General features: G+C 42.9%; 1 protein-coding gene across 4 annotated transcripts; it reads right to left on the reverse strand.

The window, feature by feature from the left end:
* usp25 (ubiquitin specific peptidase 25) lies at positions 1-25,882 on the reverse strand. Of its 4 annotated transcripts, none has more exons than XM_005740148.2 (25): positions 25,751-25,882; positions 25,322-25,466; positions 24,405-24,528; positions 22,661-22,823; positions 20,794-20,880; positions 19,196-19,333; positions 16,300-16,376; positions 15,811-15,884; positions 14,207-14,358; positions 12,336-12,463; positions 12,142-12,237; positions 11,810-11,974; positions 11,063-11,301; positions 10,847-10,917; positions 10,541-10,769; positions 9,966-10,229; positions 9,069-9,208; positions 7,082-7,192; positions 5,819-5,914; positions 5,375-5,553; positions 4,631-4,709; positions 4,453-4,532; positions 4,052-4,175; positions 1,949-2,141; positions 1-896 (listed from the first exon to the last, which is right to left on the reverse strand). In XM_005740148.2, exons 1-25 carry the CDS (start codon positions 25,847-25,849, stop codon positions 724-726), a joined length of 3,426 nt encoding a protein of 1,141 aa, XP_005740205.1. In that variant the 5' UTR covers positions 25,850-25,882; the 3' UTR covers positions 1-723. The 4 variants fall into 4 exon arrangements, with proteins under 4 accessions (XP_005740205.1, XP_013768137.1, XP_005740206.1 ...); XM_013912683.1 differs by having other exon boundaries at positions 7,019-7,192; XM_005740149.2 differs by lacking the exon at positions 7,082-7,192.
* Positions 25,883-26,552: the final 670 nt, after the last annotated feature.

The following is a 26,552-nucleotide window of genomic DNA, read 5'->3' on the forward strand; positions in this document are numbered from 1 at the left end:
CATGTTTATGTGGCCTAAAAGGGCCATAAATAAAATTTTATTCTCTCAATTTATTAACAAGCCACAGGAAGTCCATGACCGTCTACCACAGCACTTAAAACATCTCATTCTGGCGCAGTCCACAAAGACATGAGACCCATTTGAGATCCTCTTGAGCCGCTGATAAATCTGGAGGCTCTCTTCCCCGCTCTGACTTCCTTAGAAAAATAAAACAAAACGTGGAAATACTGTACCAAACTGGAGGCGGAGCGGCAGGGTGATCCTTTTCACACTGAGAAGGGTGCGTTAGAAAGGGCTATGAGTGCGTTCGGGGAAGCTTGAATCAAACGGCAACAACAACAATAATAAACTAGGAAAAACCCTCAAACTTTTTTTGTGTGTATGTTTCGTTTTTGCTAAGCTGAAGCAGAACATGTTTCGCTTTCAACCACTTCAGGATCGCCACCGTTTATCCATCAACTTCTTCTCTCACGTTACGTTTCCCCCTCCCAGCAGTCTGCCCTCTCCTCCAGAGCCCTCTATCGTGTTTTGCTTAAAATAAAAGTGAAATAATATTTATAATGATAAAACCTATAGCAGCAAAAGAGTAACAGAGGAATAACAGCTAGAAGCGAGTGACCCCTGGATTGATAAGGAAGGCATGGGTTAAAGAGAGGTCCATGAATTTCTGCCCGGCGTGTCGGGCCTGCGATGAGGGAGAGGCACCTCGGCGGCCCTCTGAGCTCATCTTCCCTCGGTGGGCACCCTGCCGAGGGCGGCCATGATGCGGCTGAACCGTTCGCACAGCTCCAGGGTGGAGTAGGTGGGCAGCTTGGGAGGGTCGTGGAAGCTTTTGATCTCCGTTGAGCAGTCCAGCAACTTTGGGAGGAAGTCTGTCAGCTTCTCCTGGAGGTTAGCTGCAGTCAAGAAGTGAACAGACAGAAAATAAGGAACTGTCACCATGCAGTGAAAATCAGATTTTCAGGGCCATTTCATTAGTTAGAAAGGATGTCACGGTCACTGAGATTTTTAGTAGATCGATTTAAAAGTCATGTATTTAAGGACGTTTTTCCTTCCCACTGTCTCCAAGTGCTTGCTGTTGGAGGTTTCTCTCTACTATTGCCGGGTCTTTACCCCACAATATACAGTGATTTAGAGCAGCGATCCCCAACCCCGAGGCTGTCTGTGAGTCGGTACCGGGCCGCGAGAGTTGAGGCTCGAGTGTGAAATTTATGGTTTTCAACGTTTTTATCATTAACTCTGTTTCCCTGGGTTTTTTCCCGTGTTGTAGTTGTGTGTCTTATTTTGAAAGAAATATTTACACGTTACCATAGCGACCAGAAAGCATTAAGGGGAAGAGAGGAGGATGTTACTCTCAATGTTGTTGGTGCATCTTAGGAGGACGCTGCTAATAAAGTTACACGATTACACAGTGAATTCGCCTTTATTATTATATTTAGAAAATACCACCGTTTTTGTCTTGGTCGTATCATTTTGTTTTGTTGTATTTATCCGCGACACCTTAAAGGCCGGTCCGTGAAAATATTGTCTGACATTAAACCGGTCCGTGGCACAAAACGGTTGGGGACCGCTGGTTTAGAGTGACCGTTGTTGTGATTTAGCATTTATCTTACAGCTACAGTGGCTACAGGTAGGTCCAAGTGTTTGTTAGTGCAGAGTTCTGTGTTGCATTGTCATGACATTGAAATGCCATCATAGGAGAAATCATAATACAATACACTAATAAATAAGTATTTCTATCTACTTACAAACATTAGTATTGTATAAAATGTTATCTTTAGGTGATCTTTTTCTGTCAGACTTGTGCCTTCTGATACGTGACCTGAGCCGCGGCCTGATTATGGCGATCTTCGGCAGGGGTACGAGGGAATGCACTAGTAACCTAAGCCTTCAACTCTCCGGAAATATCTAATAGGCTAAGTGTGTTTCTTCTCCCTTAAGGACTCACATTCCATCTCTTGGCCCAGGTAGGAGCACCAGCGGTTCCTCATGTCCTCCACCGCCAACAGGTCTCTCACTGCGTCGTGGACCAGCAGCAGAGGGATGCAGGGCACCACCAGCTCATTCATGATGCCCAGGCCTGTGGTCACCTCAGGCTCTTCTCCCGACTCAAACATGGCGGCTGCTTGCTCATTTAGTTTCTGTGGGGCGGGGGGGGGAGGGACACTGATGAGTCTTTTATATCAAAGCTTTTATTAGTTACTCACACATTCATTTTGGACTAATATCATAGCTTGCTGTGTGGTACAGACCACCCAAGAAGTTTCTTTTGGAGAGTAAAATTCTCTTCTTTTATTAGTCTGTTACTTAGGACTAATGAGCAGCTGTGTGCGTGTGTGTCTGTGTGCACACTGCACTTTGAGTTTTTAGCTGATAAGTCAAAATGCCAGCGTTCAAAATGCAAAACCACAGGGTGACATCACTGTGGCTACATCCAGTTTTTCTATACCATCTATCAGCAGAGGGGGTTTAAGAATACTGAAACAAAAGGGCACATTTAATGTTTTTAAATAGATTTACAAAAGCCTGAGGAATCTGTGAGGTCCACTAAATGGGATGAATGGCCTGTTTTCAGCGTCTTTTTCCTGCAGGATGATTGCATTTGTCTCTGCCTATCAGGGACCCTCACACTGACATATGCCAGCTCGCCCAACGTCAATAACCCCACAAACATCGCTGCTGTTTAGATTTCTATCTTCATTCATTTCCAAAGTAATAGGAAAACTGCATATTTTAGTTTTATAGAAATCCCTCAGTCAGAACATGGTATATCACCCTCAGATGGAAACTAGCGAGCTAATTTCCAAGTCCATTAAACCTCGTAAATCCTCTTTTTCATGGATGCCATGATGTCAAACTTCACTGTAACACCCCAGAGAGAAGCTACATTGAACATTTCGGGAAACGGAGAAGAGTTTGGCCCTGGAAATGCCTAATGACGTCAGGCTTAAGAGGAGGATTGACGAGCAGGCTGCTAGAACAAACCTCTTGTTGCTGTCGCAGCACTGGTGTGCTCCCGTCCCTCTGACTTACGCAGAATCAGTGCCTCGCACCCTGCTCCCTCACAAATCAACTCCCCCGTAGTCTGAAAACCTCAGCAAAACTTTCTTTACTCTAAATTGTGTCGTTTCCTTTTCTTCTGTTAGACGAGTACTCAACAGTAATCCCAGGTATCATTAATATCACAGAATATCTTTAAGTCGCTGGAACTAAAGGATCCTGACATTTAACAGGTAAGCTTTTCTCTCTGGTCTCAAACACCTTGCTGTCACACACAAACTCCCTGACCTTGTCTCTGAAGAAACGAGCTGTCTGGAATCAGACTCTGCAGGGTGGAATTGCAAAACATCCAAATACATTAACTGTGTCAATGTTAGCAGTGTTTTCAATTAAAACAAGAGCTGAAGGTAAACAGCTGAGTGCACACAGCTAGACGTTCTGGCCAAGATGGGCAATCGCCCTGCACAGTCCTGAGGTTTGAGGTTAGCTGAGGACACGCTCGTGTCTCATGGTAATGTGTTTACACTCACTGGCCCTCCTGCTTCCTATTCCCACTCCAGTGATTACATTACAAGCACAATGCCAGTGTAAGGTTACTGAGTGCAGCAGCGAGAGGGCTGCTAAAGACCAGTATGAGGCTGATCAGACCAAACTACCCCCAGCCCTAACCAATAATACCCGAGCATAGCCTGGAGCTTGGTGGGAGTGAAATGAAAAGGGGCTCACTTCACAACGCTGAGAGGATTTTCATCTGTCAGTATCAGATGAAAAATCTTCAGTGGAATCTTTTGTGGGCTGCGAGCAAGCCAAAGCAATATCTCAGCAAAAGCAATTTGATTATGGTGCTCTGCTCGGTGTCGGAGGGGAACGTCTAGCCGTGAGAGTTTTGCTGAGTCACTTTAGCAGAGGAAGTTTGACACAGAGGAAAGGGAGTGACACAGAAGAGACGGAGATCACAGAGAAGAGCTGCTTGATGCAAAGGCTTCCGTTCCAAAGCAGCTTCTTTGAAGTCGCTTTGTTTAAGTCGGAAAACACGGCACACAGGGCTCACCAGCAAACACTCTCGACGGTAATGGCCGAGCAGCTCCTCGTCGTGCCCTCTGTACAGGCCTTTTAACAAAAGCTCCTTGTTGTACTGGTAGGCGTAAATCAGATACATGAGAGCCTCCACATAACTGGAAAGAAAGATATTACATTCAGATAAAACTGTAGCAAAGACACACTGGCGGCTCACAGAGTAACACAAGAAATGAACTCGGTGAACCCACTGCACAACTTTAAAGCTGGGGAGCTGCACGATTGTAAGCTGCTGCCCCCTGCAGGTAAACACCAAGATGGGAAATTACATGAAAATAAAGGAAAATGCGAAATCAGTTAAATCTCTACGGAGACGCTGGGTTTGTTTGTTTGTTTGAGGTTTTTTATACATTTGCTAAAGAGGCGTCAACATACTTTGTCTTCTGGAAGAGCTCCAAACCGGTCACCATGAGGATGGTGGTTTCACGAAAGTTCCTGTAGTCCTGATGCCATATCTGATGGAGACAAGCCAAAGTCAGATTGTCCAGCCAGTATGAATCTGCTCAAATGTACAGTTTTAGACGAACAAAAGACAGACGGCACAACTTCTGACCTCGTATTCATCCATGTTGACCTCCTCGGGTTTAATCAGGTCCAGTTTGGCACGTGCCACATTCATAATGCTCTTACATCTGTGAGAGGAAGAGGGACGGGGGGTTACTGAAACGGAGCTGGTGAGTCATCGTGAGGTACTCCAGGAGATAAAACGCTCCACCCTGCCCCTAGGCCTTAACGTGGCTTAATGAATCACTCTTTAGTGCTGAGAGGACTAGTGAAGCACTCCTCCAGAGGCTCCTATTGAGGCCACATTCACACATAAATCTAATTATCTCGCTCAAAATAGAGGAGAAGGGAGAAATCAATTTTTCTCTCATGAATATGGATCGAGGCCAACAAGCATAGCTGAAAAGTTTTAAGAAATAGTAAGGGACATTACACACCCTAATGACACCAAAATGTCAGAGTTAAAAGAGGGGGGATCTTGATATACAGCAGTGGTAATTTGAAAAGAAAAAGTCAGTATTGGACATGTGCCTTGTATGATTTGTGTTCGAACAAAAGGCAGAAGGCGTGCAGATCAGAGAGGATTAGCAGCATGAAAGTGTTGCTCTGATGAGACACAGCCAGTCTGTGCTGAGAGTAAAACGGGAGCTCTTACAGTCTCTGCTACCCTCTGCTGGTCACTACGAAGAACCGATTTCAGGTAACCAACTCGATTCTGACACAGCCAGGGGAAAAAAAAATGCAACATGATCATTTTTTAAATTACAAGCTTGTGGCAGAGTGAGGACTGCACCTCTCATCGAAGGCCAGGTTCCTGTCAGCAAACTGTGTGAGCAGAGTCCTCTCCAGAATCTTCTTGGGTGCCTGGTTTTGGATGAAGTAAACGATGATGTGCTGTAGTCGGTAGTCATTCTCAACCGGTGTGTCTTCTTGGGCAAATCTCAAGAGACGTCCATACTCCATCTTGATGGCCTGAACAAAGAGACAAAGGAAAAATAAGCTACTTGTCACTGTGTGAGAGAGAAGTTACTTAAGTAAATGACAGCTTAACTTAAGCAGCACACCTGAGTGCCGCATGTGTACATGTAAGCCCCTAAAACTATTCCACTATCACAAACAGAATCCAAATCTGTGGGAAACACTGCAGTGGTCTGAGGAACAATGTTACACTGGAACACAATAACAGAAGAGGAGGTGAAGGAAGTGAGTGAGAGCGGAAAGGAGAGAGAGGTTGTACCTTAAAAAAGGCCGCCTCGGGCCCATTCTTTTCATACACGCTGCTGGATTTGCCAATGGCCATAATTACACCCTGCATGTCGGGGGTCATCATCGCCTGCCCAGGAAGCAGGAACCATGTTAAACAAGGCCCTGGTGATGAACTGAGCAAGGTCAGGCACTGTGTTATCTGCTCTAACTTTCTACAGCAAGGCGTACCATAGTCAGGACATGCCAAACATCACTCAGCAGTCCATGCACCGGTTGGTTAGACGGGCAAAAGTCGGCGGGGATGCGACCAGTCAGTTTAAGAGGCGGAACGCGCAGTGCTCACAAGGATAATGTGTAAAAACCAAGACAGCCTTATGAAAAATGTGTGACAGACAACCCAGAGTGCAGGAAGACAGGCTGGAGCAGCAGCCCTACAGAGGATATTCAGCACTCAGTACACACTGACCAGCAAACTACCGCCAACATTTACAGAAACATTGATTCCATGATAGCTGCATGAAAGCTATCTGTTCATTTTTACCTCTGCCAAGGAGGGTTGATGGTTTTGGTAGCACTTGTGTGCGTGCGTGTCATTCTGTAAACACGACAGCTCGAGAAGATTTGAATAAATGCTGATAAAACTTTGTAGGGGTGTAGGTGGGGTGGAGTTAACAATCCACGTTGAAAGAAAGGAGGAGTATCGTTCTCGTTAGAGATACTTTAGCATCACATTATATAATAAAGTCAAGTTAATCGGTCCGGTTATTTATCCATCACCTATTCCGACATAATGTTGGTGTAATCAAAGTCATGTCTGTCATGCTACATACAACTTCTTACACTGTTGTTTAAAAAGAACAAAACACAACACTGCCTCCTTAAAAGTACATAAGATTTAGCTGCCTTGGCGGAGGTCTTGTGCAAGTAGCATCATACATATAAGAGCACATGTGCATCACAGTATGAAGCAGCAGTCTCGCCTGTTGATGTGTGTGGTTCATGAAGCACACAAGGTTTCTGCACAAGCTCCACCTGACTTTGTGCCGCGATGTCGATGGCTCAACGAAAGACTTTTCACATGAGTAACGCAGAGCAGCCAACAAAGGGGCCAACCTTACTGCACTGCATTGTGAAAAACCTTATGCTCTATGGAGCCAATACAATTGGGCAATGAACCTCTCATTCTATAGATCAAACAGGCTCAGACAACACTTGATGGAGCCAGAGCTACCTCATCATCATACCCCCCCTCCTCTGACTCAATGACAAATGTCCCCACATTAGGAATGGCCACCTCGACTGTGCGCTGGCCAGGGGACTCATCCTCTGTGACCAGGTCAGGAGGGGGGGTTACGGGAGTGTTCATCTGGACCTCAGGCTCAGGGGAGATGGGAGGGGGAAGAGACTGGAGAGAAAATGGGACAGATGAAACAGGAACGATGGAGGACTGATGGAAACAGAAGGAACATTATATAGGGCAAAGGTGAAACAGGAAGAGGAAAAAAGTTTTAATAAAATGAGCTCATTTTATATCTCTGCATAAGACTTTTCTAAACTATGCAAGTAACTCTGAATCCTTGTTAAAACTCAGTGGGCACAGTTGTGGAAAAGTGGGGCAGAAAGTTGAATAAACATGACACAGCAGTGTTTCCCCTAGGTGGGAAATAATCTTTTTGAGTTGCTGTAATTGTTCCTCCTCTCAGTACTGGCTGTGGAAAATTTCTAAATGGCTTATTTTATGTAAAAATCCACACTACAGACTTCAGTGGGCCAAGTTGTCAAGCAGGTATCATCCATGGTGCACTTTAGGGCTGCCACAAACCATTATTTTGATAGTCGACTAGTCACCGATTATTTTTGCGATTAGTCGACTAATCAGATCATCATCCATTGGACGTAAAACTTACAGCTTATTGCACCAGCAGCATCTGCTCTTATATAACTAGCATTAGCTTACAGCTTTAAGTGTTTAAGGTCTGTGCTAACTAAAAATAAAGACAAGATGATAGTTTATTAAATTTTAATGACATTTGCAGATTGTTTCGATGAAGTTTAATAAACTCCTTGCTATCTAAAATATAACAGGACACCGGAGTAAATTCTGGAGCATCTCACACTTCTGATAATCAGCTGTCTGCTTGACGTTTATTCAGCTGTGTAAAAACTATAACTTTAATCTCAGCCAAACCGATTTACTCAGGAACAAATAAAATACTGAAAAAGAACAAACAATAAATTTTTTAAGTTATTTAAGTGACTTATATATGTTTAACCTGAGTAGCGAAAGACGGCGGTGGGTTTGAAAACCATTTGCCGGGAGTCCGGTGTTCTCACGGCTCTAGTGACCTAGCCCCCGCCTAGCTATCGAGCTAGTGGGTAACAGACGTCTCCGAAAACCTCGGAGCGCTTTTGAAAATATGCGGTGTCCTGATAAACTGAGCAGATATTTGAGGTTTACACAGCTACATTCTCACCTGAAATATGTTAAATGTTTATTTTGTGACCCAGAAAGAATAATAAGAGTAACATTAAAACTAACTAGCTGCCGCCATTGTTGGAAACTGAGCAGGGCCGCGCTATGAATTCTGGGACACAGCTTCTTCTTCTTCGGGGTTTAACGGCAGCTGGCATCCTTGTACATGCAGTGCTGCCATCTTCTGTTTCAGTCCGTTATTACACTCTTAAATCCTGCTACTTATTCCTGCGTCTTTTGGGATCTTACAAAGCTTCAAACGACGCGTCGACTATTAAATCAGTCGTCGACGATTTTGATAGTCGACGTAATCGTGGCAGCCCTAGTGCACTTTACTTTAAGAAACTTAGTGAGCCTGTGAAAAATGCTTAACCTACCCATGTGATGCAGGGGCAGTAGAGTCCCACTGTACAAAAGCCATCCGACATTTATAAGCTAAATGCTCCTTTATGTTCACCAGCTGGTTTTTCTTCGTATCTGTGCAGCTTGGTGCTTGTATGTTTGGTACGGGGGAGGTTACAGTCTATTTTTTTTTTAAACCAACTGCCTGAGTGAACCAGGAGAACTAAACAGACCAGCGATGGCTCTTTGACTTCATCAAAATAAGCAACATATCTAACACAGAGGCATTCATGTGATCCACCGTTAATATGAAAGTACCGATTAAAGCAGTGTTTAAGTAACAGCTCTCGACTGACATAGCTTTTTGTTGAATACACATATGAATGTGACTTGTTTAGAATCAGAAAGCGCATGCATGACTTGTTGTGAGTCTTCTGTAATGTGTGTCTTTGCATGTTTTACATACAGCATTTAGTAACGCTTCAGGGCTCCTCTCCTCCTGTTCAGCAGCAGCCCTGGAGATGGCCCTCTCTGTGTCCTCCTGCAGGTGCTTGGAGTCATTCGTGGGTGATGGCTGCTCCATGTATTCAGGATCCTGCTGGGGAACTACAGAAGGAGCACACCACCATCATACAGAAGCAGCAACACTTCAGCACAGTCTAAGCGACAAAATCTGCAGTTCTTTTAATGGCCACTTCAGGCTGGCCTCAAAGCACATCAGTCTCCAATTAACAGCATTAAAAACACACTGACAGTGCAACAATACTTTCATGCTGCAACAAGCAAATAACAATGCAAGCATGTTGACTGAGAGCGCTTGTGTGTGTGTGTGTGATATACACTTGCACAACCAATAGAAACACAGAACGAGGTATATGTAGTATCTATCTGTAGGTATGTGTATAAGATCGTGACACAGCAGAAGCAGAACACAAAGACCACCTCAACACAAATACTGGGTCACTCACTCAACCTAGTGGTTAGAGCAGGGCAAGCCAATCATGTGTGAAAGGACTTTAAAGCAGTGACACCTCTGCATCATTTCCTTATGTATATGACTCCATGCTTTTATTTTGGTGAGGTAACCAGAATGTGATTAAAAAGTGCTTTTACCTGAATAACAACAAATAACTATGCGTCACTGCCTAAGGGTGTATCCCATAATTCAGTACAACTGAAATACATGTACAGTTTTTTGTAATAACTATTCTGTTTTGCTATAAATATTGTATAATTTCACAGCGCACATTGCCAGCTCTTTTCCAGACTGTTTTACAACTCTTCAGGGAACAAAAGATTTTATATATACTGCTGTTTCTTAATAAAGCATTCTACTCTCTATTGTGAGCGTTATGGCTCTGACCTGCATTGTCTGGAGGGCTGGACTCAATACTCATGGGCTGAGGGGAAGAGGAGGAAGTGGAAGTGCTGGATGCCGCGGAAGCAGCGGCGGCTGCTGCTGTGGCCAGTGCCAGCTTCTCCTGTTGGGCCTTGCGAGCCTGCATGATGTCCCACTCTTCAATCTCCTTATCAAACTGTTCATTATCCTCCTTCACATACTGCTTCAGGTCTGGCGGCAGTTTGTCCATGCCGCTGAGGATCTGCCCCGTTTCCTTGTCAAACTCCTCTGCAATGGAGAGTTAGGAAAAAGAAATATGAAGGTTTCCTGAATGTCTATTTGGGAATCAGTTCAGTTCAGAAGTATCAGGTGTAGCTTGGTCAAATCAGTATTTTGTGGCATAAAAGAATGTGTATTGTTTTATGAGCAAAGAGAAACACATTTAGGTATCGATACACAGAGAGGCTGATGACACAAAGTAATGTGATATAGAGCTCAAAACCCCCAAAGACAATCCAGCCAACATTCTGATACGAGTCACTTTTCTAATATGACAACCAAAAGAGAGATGCAAGCACCGGAGAAGAGTTCATTCTTACCTTCTGTGAGAAATGGCTTCTTGTCATTGATGTACATGAGACAGTAGGCACTAGCATTGCGGTAGCCTCCAAAAGAGTCCCTGACAAGCTCCTCCCAGGATGACTTTGTCACTGAAATATCATTGTACTTCATCCAGCAACGCTGATGTGGGTCATAGATGTAAGCCCAGTAGTGGCCTGCATTGGCCTGGCCTTCATGGACCAACACTGCGTGAAGCCGATATGGAACCTGCAGAAACACAAACAAGGAAATGTGAGGGTTGGGTTTATTTTTACAAGTCAAGGTGAAAGGACTGGGTTGCTCACCTGCATCATAGATTTGTCCGAGTACATCAGCTCAATGGTTCTGTGAATTCTGGTAATACTCCCCTGCAGATCTGGAAGTAGAGGATCATATACGACCTATTAGCATGTGCCAAAATAATGGCCAGCATAGCGGTAGGCAGATCAATCACGCTGAAATATACTCGTGCTATCACAACTGAGTGCAAATGACTGGATACAGAAGGAGCACAGCCCTACCACGAGTGTCATTTTCCACTTCACTCCTCCAACGGTGCAAGCAGCCCTCAAGCACTCTTAACTCTTCTTCGGTGATGTGGCGTGGGGCAGGGTGCATGGGGAGGTCGGGGGGTAGACGGGACTGCGTGAAGGGCTTATGAATGGGTACTCTCTGCTGCTGGGCTGCAGAGAGAGCAGTGGCAGGACCTGACGCAAGGCCCGAGCTCTCCAGAGGAGGTAAGGAGTCTTGCTCAGCTGAGCTGCAGGGTTAGAAATGTAAACTTTATGACATCTCTAAAAAAAAAAAGTTCACACTGCAGATATTTTATAGTTTGAAATGACAGCTACTGCAACAAAAAACAAAACCATAAGAATCAAATGAAAAATTCTAAATGGATAGTTTATTCCATGTCCCTACAGCCACATTTGTCAACAGGAGTGCCAGGCCCTCTGCCTCTAACCGTCTGGGCTCTCTCTTACAGTGAGAAACTCTCTTACACTGCCATTTTGCTCGACTTTGACGTCACATCATGTGTTGCGTGACACAGCCCTCTCTTGTATGTCCCACGTTCCATATATTTTCAAAAACTGTGGAAGGACTGGACAAGTTTGTTCTGGTAACTGTGACTGATTTAATGTGATAATATTAACCTTTTATCATGTTTTGTCCCATTTGTTTTTTGCACCATCTAATCTTCAACTCGTTCATCTTCACCTTCTTTGTACAAATCTGACACACACTTCAGGCTTTTTTTTTGTAAAACTCGCCTTGGTGGTGGCAGTTGTTGTCCTGTTGTTCCACCAGGGGGTGCTGATGTGTCAATATCTTCCACTGGGGAGGTACACACTGGTTTGCTGGAAGCAAACTCCATGGCATACTGGAGGACATCTGCCAGAGGAAACCTCTTGGGACCTGAGCCGTAACTCAGATACCTGAGAGAAAAACAGAGACGTAGCAGAGATGGAGGGAGGCAGACGGAGCAACAAAGTGGAAAGGGCAGAAGATGAAAGGGTGCAGTTTGAGTGAAAAATGACTGTGGCTGTCTGGCAAGTTCTGCTGACCTTGGCTGAATAATGGGGTATCAGTGGACAAGCCATACCTCTCCAGTCGCTGTTGGAGGAGCGTCAGATGCTCTTTCAGCCGTCTGATCTCCTCCCTCTTGATCCTGGTTATTTCCCTGTTCCTGTCCATGTACCTGACAACGCACACATATCACACCAGGAGCTTCAGGATTGCATATATATACACTAGAGGCTAACGGAGGTGGTAAAAAAGAAAGCCTGATTACGTTACCTGTCCATGTAGAGCATAGAGGGGAACTCAAGCTTGTTGTGAATCTTCTCAGGACGTCCAAGTGCTTGGTTGAACTCAAATCTTGACAGTTCAAAGGTCAACACAGGAGGGAGTTCTGTGAACCAGTGCTGTAAGAAAATTGGATGTTAATGGATTTTGGTATTCAAAAACGATCGAATACAGACCCTCAGATACTCAGCAGCATCTGATGAACTGGAAAGTTAAAGATCACATGTCATGTTCTCATTTTTAAAATCAGACAGTGAAATGTCCTGGAAAACAAACTGATCTATACTAACTTTGTGTTACAAATACTTGAATGTATTTGTTCCCACATTAGAAATGGGGGACAATGTCATGGAAGATAAACAGGTTAGCTTGCCGTACTGTGATGCAAAGTAAAGCACTGTGTTGGAGGAAAATGTGCTGGGTTGGGATCTTTTTTCCCCATGCTGAGCCATTGCAACCAATCTTAAGGGTTGTTAAATATATCTGAGTTTAATACAAATCCTTGGTTTTGAGGTTTTCTCTTGTCTAAGTTTATTATTTCCCTTCCCCGTGCCTTAAAGCCAGCTTTTGTCTGATTGGCTACTTCTACAAATAAAACAGCTTGTTGCAGCTTGAGATGACCAAGTTCGTTGGCTGAGACTACGTCCACACTAATGCGTTTTCGTTTGGCCTCCCGTCCACACTGAGACGGCGTTTTTGCTCATGGAAAACGCAGCGTTTTGAAAATGCTCTCGAAAACGCATACATTTGAAAACGGTGCTTTCGCGTCGCAGTGTGGACAGAGAGACCGTAGAAAACCATGACACATTTTAGTCGAGTGATGCAGTCAAGTGACCAATTAAACTAAGGTAGCAGTTGTTTTGTTTGCTCTCAGTGTTGACAGCCCTATTAAAGATTAATATCAGTCTGTATGTGCTCCAGAGAGCTTTTCTTCAAATTCTTCAATTCTCACTCGCTTTTGCAACTTTGTACTTTTGTGTTACTCGCAGCAACAACTCCACCTCATTGTTAGTCTATTTAAAAAAACGACTTCGCGCTTTCCTCAACATTTTGCCGCGACGTTTCAAAGAGCCGGAAAGTAAATAAACAGCAGAAGGAAATGGCACAGGTCGAATCGTCTCACGTTTCACGCGTGCGCAGTACTGGAAGGTAAGCGTTTTTGGACGTTTCAATGTGGACGCACAACTCTGTGAAAACGACTGAAAACGACAGTGTGGACGCGGAGCATTTTCAGACGAAGTAGCCGTTTTCAAATCTATCCGGGCTAACGTGGACATAGCCTCAGTCACCAACTAACACATTGTGTGACTTTGCACTTCTCACCTCTCTTAAGTTAAGTAATCTGCAAACCCTGCTACTGTGTATGATGTGAATGGCATTGTCTCCTTTCATTTCCAATGCTGATGGCTGGTGTTTTTTCCAGAGGGCTGGGTGCCATACTCATCTGCAAACCTGCTGGCCTGTTAATTAGCTGCTCCAGGCAGCTCTGGGACAGCGCAGTCAAGGCTACAGCTAAGCTGAGGTCAAACCCAAAATAGTACAGGTGTCACATAAGGGCAAAGAGGTTAGCCCTTTGGAGAGGAGCCAGCACATAATCTCTTACTTTTAACCTGATTGCTTTCTCTGTGCCACTGAGAGGTGAAGATGGCAAATAGAATTGTGGAATATATATATTGATGCAAACAAGTAAAGCAAATGTTCCATATGCAGGTGTTTTTATTTAATGTGGCTTTCCAAGATGGAAAGATCAGACGGATATTAGAGATTTTTTTGTGACGTATAAAACACTTTCTGATGGAAAACCAATCTAAATCAAAAGTTCTTCTGCAGGAGCTTAACTGTTAGCAAGCTCTGGCACTTACTTCTTGTCCAGACCTGGCAGAATTCTCTGCTGAGTGCAGGGACTCGATCTCACCCTCGATCATTGCTGCCTCAAGACACTCGTGTAGGTCCTTGAACCCGTTGACCTGCAAGGGGTACTGTCCAAACATCTCTGTGTTTTCAAATTTTTTACCTGTGGGATTGCACACATACAACAGACATGGACAGATGAGTGCACTTGAAAGAGCGTCTGAGAAAAACCAGAATGCACACTAAGTGCCTATTGTGTGGCCTATGCCCCCAAAACGCAACAGTAGAGGTATGAACATCACTTTGCAATATCACTAACATGATTCAAAGTTATATCAAATTCCAATAATTACATCACTTCAGGGATTAACTGTGTTATTCTGTAATTACAGAAAGCAACAGTTTTTTATATTAAATACTGGCCCCGTACTGGGAACAGCAGGAAGTATGTAAATCTTTTATTTTCTTAATGCTTTGTATTTCCACCTTTGTTCTGGATCACAGACTGAATCCTCTTCAGTAAGCAGAATGTCAGTGCTGCACAAATTTCTGAAGGGATACTCGGCCATTGTTCAGACTGGTTTTGTTTTTTAAAATCTGCTACCTGACTCACTTTTTTTTTGTCTTTTTGTCGCTATATGCTTCTCTTTAAATTGTATTAGAGTTCACTGGGGTGTTTATTAACCAGTAGCTCTGAATAGTGTGGCTGGTTTTGCATGCAGTGTTAGGAAAACATGTTTTGAGAATGTAGTGCAGCTCCACATCTTTCAGTTATGGAATTTTGGGAAAATAGCTTCAAACTGGAAATAACATAAACGTCAGAGAAAAAAAAGTTATACTAAAATGTGAAAAAAGCTAGACCACAAACTGTACATAAAAGATGGATACTGTATTACCATAGAAGTAATCTCAACCAAAGAACCACATCTCATTCCAAAGCATGGGCCATAATTTAATGACATACTCAATTACTGGAGCGCTATCATTTAAATTATAATACATAAATGTTTTAGCTATTGCTTAAGTCAGGTTGGTCACTTGCTTTAATGGTCTTCTGGTGCCAGATGTCATTTTATTAGGGAAGTGTCCATGATGAGTATATTATATTATCTCCCAACATTCTGCATTAAAGGTGTTGGAAATTTTAAAAGAAAGACAAAGGTGCATGGTACCTTTTATACTTCTTTACATCAGAGGTGATTTTTACTTGTTCAGCACCCACATCCTCACAGTGACTAGGGTGAGGAAGTGACTTTAAAAAAAAAGGAGCAGGACTGGAGTTGCTAGGGGACATGCAGATGAGGCATTAAGGTCGTTTTGTGAACAGCAGAGTCCATGGGCCCAGCTTTTGGTGGCTCTGGGCCAGTACTGTCATGCGTAATAAGCACAATGTCAATCAGCCGTCGAGGTCTTCCACAATCAATGCAAACACTCTCCTCTTTTGCATGGATCACATCTCATTAAGACAAGGTCACCTTTCATTACTAGGGGCAAGGACTTGCTTTGCTTTGCGGCTGCTGCAATCAGACTATGCTAACACTGTATTTCTCTGTGATACGACCAAGTATACCTCTTTTTTTCTCTTTATTGGTTTCAATTAAACACCCCGTCTCACCTTCATGGACCCCCACAGCAAGGAAACGACCATAGAAAAGTTCCACCATTGGGTTCTTTGGCTTCTCACCCTCCCTGGAGAAAAATCAGGATAATGTTACAGGCCTCACTTCTTCACATTTCATGTAATCAAGGAAATTTTTTATTGTGCCCTTTAAAATATGTCACATTCTAATGTCGGAATCAGATTACACAATAATCAGCCTGATTATGACACAACCCACATGAAGAAAGCCGCTGATTTGGTTTGGGAACAAAAATGGCTGCTTTGTGCAACTGTTTACCTCAGCTGTTTGAGGAAAAACAGTGTTTTTGCTCATTCCCTACCGTTCAGCTCTCTAAACCTGACTCTAATAGTCTAATCTGTCATATCACTTGAAAACACTGTGTAGTCTGAGACTGGCACAACATCAGCAAGTCAGACAACCTGCCTGACTATGGGGTCACTGTTTCCACAGCAACCTCTGGATCCAGGTACAGCTGAGCTTACCTGTCTTCTTCTGCCTTCATCTGGAAGGCATCCTCCAACCAGTCCAGCAGCTTGTGGGTGAACTCACTAACATCCTGCTGTTGAGCGAAGCACAGATAAAGAGTAAACAAATAAAAGTACAGAAAACCAATAATATGGAGGTCATTCAAATCAATGTCATCTATCATCTGCGTGCACTTTGGATGTAAGAGCAGCAGTCTTATTGGAGAGTCTCGCAACCTGGTGAACTTCAAAGGTAACCCGTATGCCTCGAGGGCACTCTCTGGTAGATATCAATGTCATCTAGTAATTCAGGTTAATGTCTATCCAGCCTGAGTAATACGAAGGAGAGACATGACTGATGAGCACACGGGCCACAAGGCTGACCTCAGTTAACCTCTGGCCTAGCAAGGATGTCTGCGTAAGAAGAACAAATGCACCGTTTCGTACATTTTATGCATGTCTATCACATTTCGTGGATGAACACACAAATCAGATAATTAATGGCCAACGTAACTTTTGTGGCAGACTTCAGAGGGGACGAAGAAGGTTAATAGTCACTAAATAAAGGCGGATAAGTGTTTGGGGTTCTCTTTCCCAATATTCCCGACTGATGCAGTTAATGCAATAATACTATTGCCGGCAGCATTAATCTCGTTAAACTGACGTTAACGCCATAACCGCATTAACGCAGCAAATTTCCATTAGCGAGTTATTGCGGATCGCTGACAGCACTATATAATAAATTAATACTTTCATTAATATTCATCAGGAAAAGGGTGGTGTGCCCACTCCGGGTCAGGGACAAGACCCTGCCCCAAGTGGAGGAGTTTAAGTATCTCGGGGTCTTGTTCACCAGTGATGGGAGATCGGCAGATGGATTGGTGCAGCGGCTGCAGTGATGTGGACACTGTACCAGTCTGCTGTGGTGAAGAGAGAGCTGAGTGTAAAAGCGAAGCTCTCAATTTACCGGTCAATCTACGCACCTACCCTCACCTATGGTCACGAGCTGTGGGTAGTGACCGAAAGAACGAGATCGCGGATACAAACAGCGGAAATGAGCTTCCTCCGAAAGGTGGCTGGCCTCTCCCTTAGAGATAGGTTGAGAAGTTCGGCCATTCGGGAGGGGCTCAGAGTAGAGCCGCTGCTCCTCCACAGCCAGTTGAGGTGGTTCGGGCATCTGACAAGGATACCTCCTGGGCGAGGTTTTCCGGGCATGTCCCACCAGGAGGAGGCCCCGGGGCAGACCCAGGACATGCTGGAGAGATTAGATCTCTCGGCTGGCCTGGGAACGCCTTGGTGTTCCCCCGGATAAGCTTTGGAGAGGGAGGTCGGGGCTTCTCTGCTTGGGCTGCTGCCCCCGCGACCCGGCCCCGGATAAGCGGAAGAAAATGGATGGATGGATACTTTCATTATTCACAAAAACATTATCTGCCAAGCCATAGTTTTATGTCAGAGCTTCACATGTAACTGACACTTGGAGCTCAGATGTATTTGTGCAAGCTCAGCAGTTCATTCCTAGACTAATCCATCATAATCATCATCAAATAAGAGACAAAAAGAGGGGGATATTTCTGCTACTACTGTATGGAGGATATTAGTGCTAATGTAATGGCAGGATCCTCTGCTGCCTGGTGGTATTGGCATCGATCAGCAGCAAAGCTACTGAAGGGCAATAAGATGAATGGACTATGGAAGCAATCGCCCAACTCTAATGCCTGACATCTAGGGTGACTGCTAACACCGCCCAAACTTTTGGGACTCCAAACGTTAGTCAACAGTAGCCTGCCTCCGTAAAGTGGAACTGAGAATTACTCTGCTAAGTAATTTGTATTTGCATATTTATCACAATTACACATTTGAGATGCTTAAACTAATTTTAATATTAGTAGACGTTAACCTGATGAAGCACAAAATGTAGTTTTTAAATGATGATTTCATTTATTAAGGGAAAGAAAGCTATGTTAGCCTACCTGATCCTGCATAAACCTAAATGTGCCACCCTTACCCCAAGAACTGCAAGAAAATGTTTGTGATAACTGACAATGAATCGGTCACATCGCTGTGGAGGAATTTTGGTCCACTATCTCAGACTGAAGTCTGGACTTGTACTAGGCCACTCCAAAAACTTAATTTCATGTGTTTTTTAAGGTGGACTTGCAGGTGTGTTATGGATCATTGTCCTGCTGTACAACCCAAGAACACTCAGGGCACAAACTGATAACTGGACATTTCCTTTCAGACTTTTCTGGTAAAGAGCAGAATTCATGGCTCCGTCAATAACAGCAAGTCGTCCAGGTCCTGAACATCCTGGTCCAGGTAAAGCAGCCCCACACCATCACACTACTCCAACCATGTTTTCTGCTGGTAAGAGGTTTTTGGGGGTTTTTCCAGATGAAATACTATATCAATTTTCTGCCAGGTGTAACAGAGCTCAGACCTTCCAAAAAGTGCAATATTCATCTCGTCAGTCGACAGAATTTCATTTTGTGACGCGGGTCATTCCTGAGAAGGTTCACCACTGTTCGACATTTTCTCCATTTATGGATAACGGCACTGGCAAAGCCTTAAACTCAGCTGTCCAAAAATGTGGTTAATTACAGTTCTTTCATGATTTAACAAAGGGGGCAATTACCTTTTCACTTGCCAGGTAGACTTAGCTAGCTTTTCCCTTAATACATGAAATCATTATTGGTCATTACTGGTTATCTTAATCTTTAATGCTCTGAAACGTGTAAATTTGACAATTTTGCAAGAAAACATGCAAATAGTTTTTCACAGCACCGTAAAATTTGAAAAATGCTTTCAGTCGCTTTGATTCGATGGACTAAGAACATAATCTCTGACCTCCTTGCAAAAAAGGTCTTTTCATTGGAGTGCTATTCTGCAAAGCAGGTTGTAACAGAAAGAGGCTTACCTGCTGTGACTCACTCGACTTAAAGGCATCTTTGAGGATTTCCACAGCTCGTGATGGATCTACATATTTCCTCTTGGAGCCCACCATGAGAGAGAAAAGGTTCCTCAGCTCCTGCATGAAGGGCAGGTTCCTGTGCTCCTGGACAAAGAATACAATCCGTGTCAACAATTGAGTGGATCAAACTTACTGAAGACAAGCAATCTAGGTCATAAACAAAAGGCATCTTCTCAATTATTATTAAAAAATGAAGACAAAGCTAAAGTATCAAAAAGTATGTTTCCATTAATATCCAAAAACGAATGCTAGGTGTCATTTTAAATGAATGGAGAGACTGAACTGGCTTTGATATCCATGTTTTTGTTCCTTTTCAAGCGTTGTTTATTTCTGTCAGGCACTTGACATAATGCGGCTTGATGTAGGAGCAGTCCAAGAAGTCTGAGCTGCAGTTTGAATAAAACTAATATTTTAGTAATCTGTCAATTACCTCTAATTAGCTGCTATGCCAAGCTATGCTAAGCTAGTTAGTGTTCCACCCTCTGACACGCTGCTGACATGTGGTCAACATCAAAACAACACAGCAGTGGCCAAAACAAAAACTCTGAGGTTTCAAATATTGAGAAGGCTTCATTGGAGCCATCTTCTACCGTTCTTTTAAAATTTACATTTTAATATTACTCAACATAGGTTTGTGTTCATGCATATTATTTTAAATATATATATTTTTTGACTTTGTAATAGTTTCAACTGTGTTTTTCATAACATGTCAAAACACAGAGAAAATACATACAATCTTTAAGTAAAGAAATTATACATACAGACTTTGAGTTCCTTACCTTTAACATCAGCAATGACAGCGCAGTGACATAATGCCAACAAGATGCAGGGTTTGAAAGCAGACTACAAAAAGCTCACTTGTTTTTCTGTTCAGGGATGTTTATGTAAAGATTAGATTCCAGCCTGTAGCAACGTAGCACTAAACCAAAAGGTCAGTGATTAAAACAGAGGGAAGTGAGATGAAGGGATGACCACCCCAAACTATGCTTCTAGAGCACAGGCTTAGACCAGATTAGCAACAGCCGACTAAACCTACGGTGAGGGCTCTGTAAGAAAAAGGTGTGAAGACATCCTGGGAACTACACTGCTAGTACATCGGTGTGTGCGTGACAAGATGAATTTGAAACAATTAATTATTTTTTTTTTAAAAAGCTCCTGGATCAATCATAACACATCTGCTCTGCATGCTGATCTCTATCCTGGCAGATAAATACCAAGACTTCAAACATTTCACGCCAGTCGGCACTTCTTACAGCTTGCTAGCAGTCAGTTAAGTTAACTGTCAGGGGGCAAAATGATAAGCTGGAGTGACCTTAGGGCACGATCGCCAGCTGTTGAATGATGGCAAATGTTTCTAAGAAGGTCAAACCCTCAGAGCTAAAGCACTGCTAGCTGTGACAGGCTGTAGCGGCACTGCTATTATATAAATGGGATATGAAGCAGGGCAGTCAACTGAACTTGAAAGCCTTGGACGACATCATGCAAAGACTTAATAATCGGTGCTTCGCTTTACCCTGTCGGATCTGAAGAGGTAGGGCTCTCACCTTTTGATTACGAGGCAGGTCGTGGACTCTGGCTGGCGGTGAGTAATTGAGCACCAGCCTCTGGAACTCGAGCAAGTTGAACAGAGACTTGAGGTTGAAGAAGGATGAAGAAAAATGAGTGAAATCTTGCATACAGGAAGGTATGTATTACTGACGACAAATCTGCAATATCTGTGTGATGCTGTCGTATCAATATGCACCAAAATCTCTGAGGACTGTTTCCAGCATATAGTTGAATTTATACCACAAAGAATTAAAGAAGCTATGAAGCCAAACGGGCTTCTAACTCAATATTAACAAGGTACACCTAATAAAGTGGCCAGTCAGTGTACACTTCTATAATAAACTGATTTATCCATGAATGTCTTTTGCATTTGTCACACAGAAAAAGTTTTACAACAAGAATTTGACTAAACCTAGTAAACATTTAAGAATATTACGTGATTAATATTAATGAGACACAGCCTGTAAGTACTTAAATATGTAAAACAAACATTTACCATGGAAGGGAATGGGATATACTCATACCCTTTATTCCTTTTTTCATATATGTTATTACTATAGAGACAAGAACATGGTCTATCAGAGATATCATATTTCATCTATATTTATTTTCCCCTTTCATCCTCATCCTCTTCTACCTCTGACACCGTTTCCCTCCACTGCTGGAATCACTTTCAGCTCACCATTAAATTATATTAGTGAGCTGAATTATATTAGCAACAAGACAGAAAAAATGACTTTGGTTAAAATTATGGATCACAAGTATGTTGCTTTGCCTAGTGAGATTTACAAATTTCACCTGCAAATTGTGCTTAACTAGGTGAAAATGATTTAACGTTTCACCAGAATGGCGATTCCCTCTAAAAGAAACCACATTTGGTTCACATAATAGAATTTAATGTTTTATTAATTCAGAAAACCTGTAAATAAACTGACAACTGATCTGTATTTGCCTGACGTGGCTTCAAATCTTTGTCATTACACAGAAGCTTTAGCAGTGAGCCGACTCCTTGGGCCACGTTGGGTTTATTTTCTACAACTTCCTAAATAAACAAATGCTTTCATTGAAAGCTCAAGTTGTTTACAGTTACATTCTGACTTCCCTTCCAGCTATCATGGCCCACCCCATTAAATACTGTGATAAAAGACACTAAAGAGGAAACGGTCACTACATCAGATTCTGGTGCGACTTGTTACAAATATGAAAACTATAAATATTGCAGAGCAAATTTATTGATGCTTTGTAAATGCATTTTTTTTATTAAAAGCCATTATAAATGTTTCTTTTTAAAAAAAAAAAAAAGTCCACTGGAGCTCTTTGAACATAAAACATTATCATAATTTGAATTTAGAAAAGAGAAACTTGTTTACTCCTGTTCTTCTAACTGCAGTGGTGTCAGGTTTAAGGAGCACCTTCTGCTCCACAGTAGGGGTAAGATTAAACACTGGTGCCAAGCACCATGTGATAGTGTATCCAATGTTGATCTACCATATTTCACCTTAGGTCACATTTTACCACTCAGTTCCCAGCATACAAGAAGCTGGGTCTTGTTGACATATTCTTGCACCCAGCATTAAGGATTTAGACTCTTTAACAGTCTATTCACTCCTACTTAAGCTGACTGCTGCAGATTACAGCAGTGATATTTGCTTCATAAGCAGGGATGCATTAAGGAATCTCAAGGCCAAGAACTCAAAAGCCTTCATAAATCTCCTTTAGCAAAAACAATTTTTAAAAAAGTTAATAAATAGCAGTAAAAGAAACAGCAAAGAGTCCAGCTGACAAACAAAAAGGGCTTTCAATTTGAAACAATCCTGTTCACTTGCCCTCAGGAAGTACATGTGTCCACTTGTGTGTGCCTACCTGAATGACCGCGCTGAACCAGCAGGTATTGCCGACATTTTTCAGACCCACAGGGCAGTTGTCTATCCTCTTCCTGTCGTGTGGGTTGGGTGAGTCGCTCCATACCTCTGTGTGAGTGCGCTTCAGACTCGCTTTGTTTTCTGCTATACTGGCCTCCAAAACTCTGGAAAAGCAGGAAGGAAATAAAAACAAGATAGAGGGAATGAACTTGTGTGTGGGTCACTACATCACCTGCTGCTGGTTATTTACTCTGCATCTCCCAAAAGGTCAAATTTCTTTCGCTCTACACATCTGCTAAAAAACTCACATCATCAAAAGAACAGGAACCTGAACACAGTCGGACAACAGAAAGGCTCATCCTGATGGCCACTGTGCTTCAGTTGAACTGGGGTTTAAAATGCAAAATAATCTCCACATACTTATTACATAGTAGCAGACCATCAAGTACCATTCTGGATGGTGGCCAAAAATATATAAATAATAAAACAAAATTATTGGTCAAATAGTCACTGCAGTATTACTCCTGAGAAATAGACGGGTTGTGTAACACATGAATTTTCTCTCTGATATAAATTATTTACTATTAAACAGATAACATGTGCTGCAAAGACACAGCAACTATTTGACCTGACCTAGTTCTATTTATTACAACAGGGATCATGTGTTTCACAATACAAGAGTAAGTATAGTACTTTCATACTTCTTCTCTTGGCTCTTGACGGAGGCGGTCGAACTTTCTTTCCTGCTTGGCTTCTCATGTCTATTGTATAGTCTCGCTTATTCTCTAACCCTAAGAGAGTCTCCCAGACTTGTTCTCTAAAAAAATAAAGAAGAATTATGGATTTAATCAACTGGTCCCTTAATGAAATTGACAACTCCTGGGCTTGGGAGAGCCTGATTGTCCTGCGGAGACGTTTGCTGCCGGATACTCGATGGTCGGTTGCGTCAGGTGTCTGGCGACACTCTTGATGGAGGACACTGAACGACATCTACCAATTCGGAACCATGATAACAGAGTTCTGGCTGACTGGAGCTGGCTCGGACCGGGCTTATCGAAGAACAAGAAGCAGCTACAGCTGTTCAAAATTCCACAAGGCTGGCCGACATGATAGACGATGGGCAGGGCTGTGAGAACTCAGACTGTGTTTTTGAACGCAATATGGATAAGATCTTGGAGAAGCTCATGGCTCTGCTATATGGATAACATCTTTAGGAAGAACAACAGGAATTGAGAGACCTGTGACCAGTGACGGACATTAGACCAATTGTAAAATTGGGTGCCGTTTGTTCACACTAACCAAAACAACTACCATCTTCATCTCATGCGGCCCCCCTGGCACCAGCTGGATGCTCAAGGCAAAAGCTGACAGGAATAAAAATTCTCCTTTAGATAATAAGACTGTGGTGTGACTTTCTCCCTCCTCATTCAAGGGCCCTTGCGTCAACCGAAGATTGTTGACTTTTGCCTAACCGGGCGAAGAGACACTTTCTCTTGGCTGAACACGGAACACACACACACACTCCTACGCACACATATGCATGTACACTGACACAGACCTACACTCACCCCCCACCCCCTTCGAAGCTTATGTCTTCTATGTAGTGAGTTTCCCACGTGTGGGACTAATAAAGGTTATCTTATCTTCATCACACCCAGGGAAAAGATAGAGACCGTGTGGGTGAAGTAAAGTGTGGATTTCTTAAAATATCGTTTCCTGTCAAAGTTGTTGTCAGTCGCTGATACCTGCTGATGGCCTGCTCTTCATCAGTGATGCCCGTCTCCCTGAATGCCCGGTTGGATTCCTCCAAGCTGAGGGCAATGGCCCTCTGCAAGTCATCTTTATCATCTCCAGTCAGGTCAATCACGTCTGCATCAACAAAGCACACACGACAGCAATTTGGTTTGGATCAACACTAACATGCAACCATCATTTACACTCTGGATACTTAGTGTCCTGGACTAAAACTTTGTGTTGGTCAAGTGCGGTGTGTTGAATAACACAATAATGATGTGAAACATGCCATTTTAATACAGATATCCAAGTTTCTCACACATTTAAATTCTAATTATGACAGGGTCCGGATACATGTGCACGTGTAACAGGAGGCAAATGTATGCTCTGTTATATTAGTTATATGTTAACAACATTCATGAAATGCTCATTTTGCCAACTGAATCAGCCAGCTACCCATCCAGTGACAACCCTTGACCCGCAGACATAGTCCAACCACACTGGTAGCTGGTGCAGGGTCTGGGTATAGAGCATCTCCAGGGCTATTCAAGACTACTGTAGCAAGTATAGTCATGGAATATGGACTTGGAGACAGTCCAGCCATGCTATGAGAGACTGGAAAAAATCCAAGTTGAATGATATGAAGGACTGCAACAGCAGTAACTTGTTCAGCAAATCATGTGATGAAGCAACCAAAGATGAGAAAGGGATGCTTGTTAGCAGTGACTGAAATTTGAAAATAAGAACAGGATTGTTTACAAGTGCATCAAAATGCTAAAATCCCCTTAAGTTAAATATACTTGATTAGTTTAGTCAGCTCTTAATTTATGTAAGTGTTGAAGTGAGCATGTCTACTTGTGGGACCACTGGATGTTGACGTGCTGTTCTGAAACTATAACAGCACCAAAACTTGAACCAAGCTACTCACTCGTGTCTGCCTGGCTGCCCACGCTGATGTATCTGTCGCTGGCCACCTGGGACGTCTGGTAGTAAGTAGTCTCATCTTGTTGAGGAACCTTGGCATTCTTCTCTGTCAGAAAGGCCACGGCTTCACCCAGGTCTCCATTACTCACCTGCAGCAACAGCATCTTTAGGTTAATGTCTCCATGTAATTTAAAGAAAATTATTAGCTGCAGGGAAAGACTAGAGAACCTCAAAAACGCCTGCATTTAATACAAAGTAAAACTTTGCTCTGGGAGAAATGACTGCACAGCGTAACTTGTGTCAACAGTCCCATTAGAATAAACTGACTGAGTTTAAGACAGAAAACTCTCACATTTCCCACTGAAAAAATATCTACTGTAAACACACAATATCCCTGACTTTTCCCGTTTTTAGCCTGTGTTTCAAAATGTACCTGCAGGGCCTGCTGAAGCAACTGTACATCTGTGGTGCCTGTGACCTCCCTCAACTGGTTCAGTAGTGTCTGCTGGTGCTGTTGAAGAAGAAAAATCATCAAGAGGGTGTTGATAACAGATCCTGAAAATGATGGAAACTATATTTTACAGGTCCAACTTCTTCTTCTTCTTCAAAACACAAAACCCCCGTCACTGGCTTTCCCCCCTTAACTGGGATGAAAAGCCAACAACTCAGTTAAATCAATAAATAACTTACTCTTAACTCATAAGAATGTACAGAAGTGTATTGGCAGCTAGATGATTTACAAAAAGCACAGCATGTTAATCAATCCCATCTAAGGGTATATGGGAAGGCTCGATATTTAGTGGGAGTTGTTTAATCATTTAATGATTTTATCATAATGGTCTCCGGGAAATTGTAGTTGGCATCTTTCAGTGTCCCTGCCACTTCATGGATAAAATGATTAAGAAAAAAAAAATAGGCAGATTAACAATAACAAAATTATTCATTAGCTGGATTCCTCGGGGGAGGGCACAGACAAACATTGCACTAGCTGTCCACACCGTTCCTCAGAGACTGATTCAAATTATCAGGAGTGTTTAACTATCTTGAGCGCTCCTATCGCTCACCTGGTTGAGCAGGTAACACATATGCAGGAAGCCTGCAGGAGCATGGCTTTGACTCTGTCCCTTACCATTCACTGTTTCACAGTCCCATGTACTCTCGACTACGCTGTCCAATAAAAGGTAAAAAAAAAAAAAAAGGCCAGCCCAATTAAAGAAAAAAGTGTTTAACTGAGC

The sequence above is a fragment of the Pundamilia nyererei genome, unplaced genomic scaffold, assembly GCF_000239375.1.
Source record: "Pundamilia nyererei isolate P.nyererei 1_Seehausen unplaced genomic scaffold, PunNye1.0 scaffold00097, whole genome shotgun sequence".
NCBI classification, from domain to species: Eukaryota; Metazoa; Chordata; class Actinopteri; order Cichliformes; family Cichlidae; genus Pundamilia; species Pundamilia nyererei.